Consider the following 9,008-nt stretch of genomic DNA (forward strand, 5'->3'; position numbering starts at 1 on the left):
AAAAAAAAAATATATATATATATATATAATTAATAAATAGAAGGAAAGAAAGTTTCATCATAACAGACTCATACTGAAAACAGGTAATGAAAGGAGTGGAAGGATGACTTTTTTTTAACAAATGTAAAATTAATTGAAAAAAGGATTACTAGTATATGTGTCATAGCATAAATTGTGTGTAATAGCACACAATACTCAGCCTAGGAATTTTAATACATTACTTTAGAAAAACGTTTTAGTAATGTTTGGAGAAGGGGAAAGAGCTGGACAGAAATGAACAGTCAGCAGAAAATAACTGGCTTGTTTTCTTGGTAAAATAATTCTAAACTTACAAAAATAATAATAATAATAATAATGACCAACTCGCTTATATGCAACAATCATTCTCAGATATATCTCTCCCTCTGTCATGTATTGGACATAATGAAAAGCTGTGTAATATTTAAAGAGTTTATTGTTTACAAAAATAAAAGTTATTATGATTTCCCTACTGGAGACCAGTACAAAGATGAATAAATACACATTAAATACATTTTACATTGAATGACAATATGCTTTCAACTTTGTTAACAACATGTACTTATAAAACAAAGCCATTTCACTATTTTTCAAGCCATTTCAATTATTTCAAGAAATAAAAGTGCAGAACATCTGAGTCACACAAACGACACAAAACTGCACGTGGTTGTACTACATTTTCTCTTCACAGCTATATGAGGTTTCTTTTGCCTGTGACCATTACGTTTTGATGTGTAATCACTAGCTCCCTTTTTATGCTCTCTATACAAGTGCTGGAATAGAATATTAGGGGAAAAAACAACTCTAGTTACACTTCACATTTATGAGCTAGATTTATGCATTTTTTTCTTATAAAAACAAATAAACACAAAACACTTCAAGTCCAAATTCATTATGGAGAATCACGTGTACCTATACAGTTCATAAATATCTTCAACATAAAGTTTCAAAGAGTGAGAGGGTATTTTAGTTCAGTAACGTGTCTTAACTAACATTGTATTAACACCACCAACACTCAAGCAAACCTGTTATTCTCCTGTGATCTGCATATCCCAATTATGAACCTTTCTGAGAACACATTGAAAGGCTTTTCACCCTGAGATACAAACACATCTTCACTACCACATTCATACCATTCACAGAAACCTATTTACAAATAAACTGTCTGTGCATGCATAGTTACTGTATGTATTATAAGGTGTGTTGGTGTTGGTTGGTGACAAAGCCAAAAAGGCACTCTATGCAGCTTTGTTACTGCACAATTAGTATATAGAGGAGACATGAGCACAACCAAGAGAAGATAATAATGGAATTTGGGGCTTATATGGAGACAACAAGACAAACTTCCACATATACACCAAGACAGTGATACAGATTAAAACAGGTTTAGGCAGGAATCTTCATGATGTAAGGTAGGTGCTTTTCTTTAACACTGGCTAGTGGTTACTGCTTGATAGTAGTCAGCTTGACCCCAAACATGGTTTCCCACTGATTTGTGATCCAGTTCACCAGGTCTTGTACCAGCTCTTCATCTTCAGCATGTAAAGACCATGTCTTTTCTTTCTTGGCCATCTGTCAAAAACAAACAACAAAAACCTCCATTTATTCTATACCCATATAGTAGCCATATGTTACATCCAGACAATTGCTCTTGGTTTCTCTATGGTTTAGTTGAGAACATGTGAAGATGTACACACATACCTCATCATAAAGTTTTAGGTCCACCTGGCATGGATCTGATGAAAACAGATGAATGGAACTGACACAACTGATTGGCTGAGTTTCCTGAACCTTCACCTTCCCACTGCTCATTTGGCCCTCAGGTTGGCTCTTGCTCCATTGGTGGTCTTCATCAAGTAGAAAAAGCATTTCTTTGGTGGCTAGTACACTCACAGAAGCCAAAGAGCCATCTACTATAAGAAAAAATAAAGTAAGACCTTGTAAAATAATTTTGTCCTTACAAAAAGCTTGAGTATGGAAGATTTGGCCCTTCAGCAGTTGAGGTGTAACACTTTTAGCGTAAAAAGTAACTCAGAGAGGAATACAGTTTTGTTATTATGCCAGTTGAGCTTCAGCTCAGCTCAATAGGCATTTATCAGAGCGAATATGATAATCAGATTTAATTTAGGCTTTTATTCACATATAAACACGTCAACGCATATACATAGAGCATATTAAATATGGTAAATGGAGGCTCAAAGTGCTTGCTTGATGTGCAAGAACCATTAAAGTTTTTTTTTTCCATGTTACTTAAGTACATTCGAGTTCCCACAAGAACCTATGAAGTTTGTTCTAGTGACAATTCTTTAGATGGTTCTTTTTAATGATCTGTTGCATTAATAATGTTGTTCATTGGTTGTAGCTACAAGCTGTCAGAACTAACATATGGCAGTGAATGGGCACTGTAATAGTCAGACATCCTTCTCTTTTTTCACGGATATAATGTATTCAAGCAAAGGCAAATTAATTGAAAAAAAATAAAATAAATCGGACAACTCAAATATTTATAATCTGACATCTTAAATTATAAATAATTATTATAATCTTACTGTAAGGGTACTGCAAGGAAAGAGTTTTGAACAGTGAATTTTATATACTTGCTTTTAACAACACGCATATATTGTTGCTGCAATTGCCAAGACACAGCAAGACACCATTCTTTCATGGAAAATACAAACACATCAGATGCATTTCACTAACAACAGTACAGGCACAAATGATAGCACAGTTCTGCTCACTGACCACCCACAGAGATAAACTAAGAACATCTTGCAGGAAAGAGAACAAAATGTCTGTTTGTGATATCAGATGTACTTCGTGTTTATTCATCAAAATCTTCTGTGTATGTTAATGTGCATTTTGGCAGGCGCACACAACTGAAAGCACAAACGACTATATGAAAGTTTGTGTGTGGGAGAAAAGGGCATGAGTGATGTTTCAGGATGTTCCTGTTTTTTTGAGATCAATGTAAGATTGGCTGGGTTTGGTCTCACCAGCTGAATGCTTATCACACCACAAGTCTAGCCTGCTGTGAGCCCTTTCGATGTGGGGGGTGGGGGGTGGGGTGTCAGATTCTGGGGGAGAGTCAGCCTGCCAGCAGGGTACTGGGACTCTTGAAAGCTGAAGCAGCCGCTCACAGTTGAATGACTCTCTCAAGAAGAATCAGATAAATCTGTTTTCTGTGACTCTCCCTTCTTCCGTCAAGACATCAAAGTTTGGTTCCAAGGATAACAGCAGGATACTAACAAAAGCAAGCGCTGATACATACACCTTTGTGTCCTAGTGTTAACCTGGGCAGCACTATTTCCAACAGTTATCTGATGAAAGTGTGTATGAATCATTAAAGAACTGTAACTTTCATGTGTGAGTCACATTTGAGCTTAAACTGATGGTCTATAAACCAGACCATAAATACCTTGGAGGTGAACATCACACCCATCTTAAGCTTTATTTAGTCTAATAATGTCTAATTCTGTAATGTATTAGATATAAATCAGTCTACCACTACATGTTCTGCTACTCTAACCATTTGTAGCTCTTTCCCATCACAGGCAAGTCATCACATGCTGTAGTCACCGTATAATTTCTTGCTCATCTTCATCCTGGAGAACATAGACACTCACCTTGTTGAAGGAATGCTAAAAGGTAACGGAAAGGAGGATGGCTGTCGTCTTCTTCACATGGCAGGGTGTCCTCACAGACTAGATCCCTATAGAACAGACAGATTTAAAATATGTTAAGACATTACTTATGGGATAATGTGTGTAACTTGGGATCACTAACAAAACTGTATTTTTTAACTGTGCAAATGAGAGTATTATTTATTTCTATTCACACACATTTCATGCATTACGTTTTGGGTAGGATAGGCAGGCAGAAAAATGAAAAGCCTGAGGCAGAGATAAAGACAGACAGAGAGTTGGAGAGGAAAAAAATGACTGCCTATTTTCACTGCGTACCAGAGGTGGTGCTGTGGGTTGAGCCGGGTGGTGGAGATTCCCTTCAGCTTGCTTTCAGACTTTGGGGCAAATTCCCTTGCAATTTCTGCATGAAAACATAGTGCTGTAGTGAGGAAGAATATCTACACAATTTCTTCACAAACTCCAAATCTAAAAAGTTCTAAAAATAGCTTTTCACATTATGTACACATAATTCTGTTCACGTAATTGCTTTTTGAACATTATTGACTGTACCATGCCTTTAATTAAATAAATTAGTATAATTAAACATTTAAACCCTTAAAGAAAAAGATTAAAAACAAAAGAGAATGTTTCAGCAAACCAAATAAAGATCAAATAAAGCTGCAAGCAGAAATTATAGGACTAAGCATCAACCTTTTGATTAAAAAAAAAATTGACTGAAATTGTTTCCACATTAATTTGCTGATTTAATGTGAAAATGCTTACGATTACAAATTTTATTATTAGGTGTGATTAATCGTGATTAATTACAGAAAATTAGTTTAGCTTCTTATGCTAGGTCTTATGACTTATAATGTAGTCCTTATGTTATGTATTTTCCTTTGACTCTCCTTTTGTTTTTGCTTAGTTTTTATTTCTAAATAGATTTATAAACTGATACATTATGTAAACTGATACATTTTACATTGTGTTTTACAACCAGATGAAAGTTTTTTCCTCATCTTAAACCTCATAAAAGTCCTCCTTCAGGTAACACTTATTTAATTTAAACTAAAGAAACCAGTGACAGACCACTGTAGCTATTCTACATAAAATAAATTTAAAATCATTGCTGTGTCCAAAGGTTGTCTCATGGATTGTCACATGTTCAGTATAGTGCAGCCTTCTTTGTCAGCGGTGAGGGATTCACATGTGAAAATGGAGGGAAATAGTTGGGCTGACAGAGAAAATTTCAGAACTAGAGACACACATCCAAACTTTAATTGAGTATAGTAAGAATGTGAGAGCCTTAGATACGGCTTTGGATGCGACTAGCTTAGCGAGTTCCATGCCTAATCCGGTTTCGGTTGCAGAGCCCCTGCAGCAGGGTGATTGTGAATATCCGCAGGACAAACTCCGTGACAAACTCCCTACTCAGTGATGCACTCACTGAGAAACCTGATGAATGTGCTCTAGTTATTGGAGATTCTATTGCACGGAACGTGAAAATAGAGACACCAGCCACCACAGTCCAATTTTTATTCAGTAAGATTGTTATTCACGTCGGCACTAATGATGTTCGACTTTGCCAGTCGGAGATCACTAAAAATAACATTAAAGAGGTGTGTAAACTTGAGATACTGTAATATGCTCTGGTCCTCCTCCCTGCTTACCGTGGTGACGAGATACATAGTAGACTGTCGTCAATCAATGGCTAGATATCTAATGGTGTGTGCACACCAAACGCAAAGCGAATAATTTTTTGCGTCACTTTGCGTGAATAAAAAACATAAAAGCAATAAATACAGCTCTACATTTTCTGATACAGCTCTTCGTTGATTAGCTTGCGTGACAATGCGAATTTTCAACATGCAAATTTTCCGTTCGAGTTCAAACAGTCTGTCAGGAAACAAATAGACTGGCTAGACCGACCGTCTGCTAGCCACCTCACGTCACAGAAGGCAGTTAATTCTCAGCACATAGAGACTCATTCACCTAGCTATCATACTATAAAAACTGTGTCTGTTCCCTAGCAAATACAAAAAATGTCCAAACAAATTTAAGGATAACAATTTATATTCAACAAATAATAAACAGATATAATACAGATAAACAATTGATAAAGCGTGGCTTAATGAATATTAGATCCCTTTCTACAAAAGTGATTTTTGTATATGATATGATTACAGATTAATTTGTTACATTTATATAGCGCTTTTCTGGGTACTCTAAGCGCTTTACATGAAAGCGGGGGAATCTCCTCAACCACCACCAGTAGGTGACATGGCTGCTGGCGATCATACATGTGCTATGTTTGACAGAAACTTGGCTAAAACCAGACGATTACATTACTTTAAATAAGTGTACCCCCCATGATTACGACTGCCCCCTTAATGGTTAGAGCAGAGGTGTCAAACTCAGTTCCTGGAGGGCCGCAGCCCTCCGACCTGTGGGTTAGTTGGACTTGTAACCCAAAAGTCACGGGTTCGAGTCTCGGTACCAGTAGGGATTGTACGTGGGGGAGTGGCTGTACACGCTCTCTTTCACCTTCAATACCATGACTGAGGTGAGACCCTTGAGCAAAGCATCGAACCCCCAACTGCTCCCTGAGTGCCACAGCAAAAAATAAAAGATAAAAATAAAAAATGGCTGCCCACTGCGCAGGGAGTGTGTTCACTGCTGTGTGTGCACTTGAAAATGCAGAGTACAAGTTCCGAGTATGGGAGACCATACTTGGCTACACGTCACTCCACTTCAAGTCACTCACTGTTATAAACATGAGCCGTGTTCAAAAGGTAAAGGTGCTACAATTCATAGCTATATTTTCAGTATTTCTAAAAGGTCTGGTTTCAAGTATACTTCGTTTCAAGTATTGGTGCTTTATAACATTATCTATTGTAATGAGTGGTAATGATAAATCCCTACTGATGTTTGTGCTAGCTACTGTATACAAGCCACCAGGGCATCATATAGACTTTATCAAAAATTAGCTGATTTTCTATCTGAGTTAGTGCTGGCTTTAGATAAAGACTTAATAGTTGGCGATTTTAATATCCAAGTAGATAATAAAAAAAGTTGCATTTGGATCAGCATTTACAGTGGGGAAATTATTTATTTGATTCCCAGCTGATTTTGTAAGTTTGCCCACTTACAAAGAAATTAAGGGTCTGTAATTTTTATGGTAGGTTTATTTTAACGGATAGAGACAGAATATCAACCAAAAAATCCAGAAAAAACACATTATATAAAGGTTAGAAATTTATTTGCATTTCAGTGAGTGAAATAAGTAATTGATCCCATACCAACCAGTAAGAATTCTGGCTCCCACAGATTGATTATGTGCCCATGTGGAACACAGATTAGTCCTGCCACTTTAAGAAGTTACTCCTAATGTCAGCTCGTTAGGTGTAAAAATCTGCGTTTACACTTGGCATTAACATGCGACCTGTATCCGGATGTTGTCCACATACACATTGAAAAGACACGTGTAAACGCGCTTCTGATCGGAATGCTATCCGATCAGCGTGTCCTGGTCCAGAAGATCTCCTATTGTACCTTTAAGCTATCGATATGCTTTATCTTAATTTCCTGTGAGAAGCTCAGTTTTTGTAACTGAAGATCGGGAGAAATGTGATTTATTATTAGATTTTAACTAATCGTTAAGTAAGAATGTAAAAAATTTTATCATTTATGTATTATTAAGTTATCATTTATGCAGAGCTGAATTTAAAACAATTCATGCATTTCCAACCAGTCATAATTTAAAGCTTAGTATACAGAATATTTTCTTAGAAGCGGTCAATATATTTTATAAAACATTTTTGTGTATAAGGTTGTGGACCCGTCTTGTGTCCGTGTTTGTAACTTGTGTCTTGTGTCCGTTTCTGTAACAGCAGATCTGAAGCATATTTTTTCTTTCTATTTTAGCTAACTGTTAAGTGAGAATATAATGTTTAAGTCATTATTTGTTCATGTGGAGATGAATTTAAAAAATGAAAAGGTGTATGTGTTTCTAACCAAAATGTAGGTCAACACCCTGAGCGTTCATAATATTTTTAATAGTTCACCTGTTGATGTCAGTATATTTCATGTGAATTTATTGTCTATGGCTCCGTTTCCTGTAGCTGATAATTAATAAATGGTGCGTTGTTACATCAATCGTAAGTGAGCATGCGTGCAATATTTACAGAAGCTGTCAATAAGTTTTCTACGAATTTATACAGCCGTTTAATGTAGCCGTCAGCTTCAGTATCGCATCAGACAGTGCACTATAGATTAGATTCCCTGAGGAACAATTCCACTCATTCTCTGCTATAGGACAGGAAGAAAATTATAAACTTGTTACATTATCTAAACCAACAACACGTATGTTAGACCCTATACCAGGGGTGTCAAACTCAGTTCCTGGAAGGCCGCAGCCCTGCAGAGTTTAGTTACAACACACATACCAATCTAGTTTTCAAATAAGCCTGAAGGACCTGATTAGCTGGACCAGGTGTGTTTAATTAGGGTTGGAACTAAACTCTGCAGGGCTGTGGCCCTCCAGGAATTGAGTTTGACACCCCTGCCCTATACCATTTTAGCTACTAAAATATGTGCTTCCAGAAGTCCTAGATCCTCTTCTGATCCTCTTCAGCTTTCAAACAGGCTGTTATTAAGCCTCTCATTAAAAAACACAACTTGATCCTGGAGAATTAGTTAATTACAGACACATCTCAAAGAAAAGGCAGTCTCCTCACAACTATGTTCTTTCTTAGAAAAAATGGTATTTGTGAGGATTTCCAGTCAGGATTTAGACCGTATCATAGTACTGAGCCAGAGTTACAAATGACCCGCTCTTATCATCTGATCATGGTTGTATCTATCTATCTATTAGTGCTACTGGATCTTAGCGCTGCATTTGACACTATTGATCACAACATTCTTTTGAATAGACGAGAATATTATGTTGGCATTAGTGGAATTGCATTGGCATGGTTCAAATCATACTTATCTGACCGTAATCAATTCATAGCAGTGAATGAAGAGGTATCACATCGTTCTCAAGTGCAATATGGAGTACCACAAGGCTCAGTACTAGGACTGTTGCTTTTCACGGTTTATGTTACCATTGGGAGTTATCATCAGATAACATGGTGTTAGCTCTCACTGTTATGCTGATGATACTCAGCTCTATATTTCTTCACAGCCCGACGAAACGTACCAATTTGCAAAACTAATGGAATGCATAGCTGATATAAAAGCTTGATGACTAGCAATTTCCAACTGATATATTTGGAAAAAAAACAGAGGTGTTAATTATTGGACCAAAAACCTCTGCATGTAATAATCTAGAACACTGTCTAACACTTGATGGCTGTGCTGTCAATT

At 36.7% G+C, this 9,008-nt stretch overlaps 1 protein-coding gene across 3 annotated transcripts in view; it reads right to left on the minus strand.

Annotated features, from left to right (window-relative positions):
- Positions 1-436: 436 nt before the first annotated feature.
- LOC107731774 (serine/threonine-protein kinase 11-interacting protein-like) overlaps positions 437-9,008 on the minus strand; it is a 33,417-nt gene continuing 24,845 nt past the window's right edge. For 2 of the 3 annotated variants that reach the window (XM_016542947.1, XM_016542946.1), the window contains exons 23-26: positions 3,978-4,062; positions 3,642-3,727; positions 1,720-1,931; positions 437-1,590 (exon numbers count right to left, since the gene is read on the minus strand). In XM_016542947.1, coding sequence (XP_016398433.1) covers positions 1,462-1,590; positions 1,720-1,931; positions 3,642-3,727; positions 3,978-4,062 — 512 coding nt within the window. In that variant the 3' untranslated portion in view covers positions 437-1,461. The remainder of the gene's footprint in view (positions 1,591-1,719; positions 1,932-3,641; positions 3,728-3,977; positions 4,063-9,008) is intronic. The other variant, XM_016542948.1, reaches the window with a different exon arrangement.

This window comes from Sinocyclocheilus rhinocerous, unplaced genomic scaffold (genome assembly GCF_001515625.1).
Source record: "Sinocyclocheilus rhinocerous isolate Xijiao unplaced genomic scaffold, SAMN03320098_v1.1 scaffold459, whole genome shotgun sequence".
NCBI lineage: Eukaryota > Metazoa > Chordata > Actinopteri > Cypriniformes > Cyprinidae > Sinocyclocheilus > Sinocyclocheilus rhinocerous.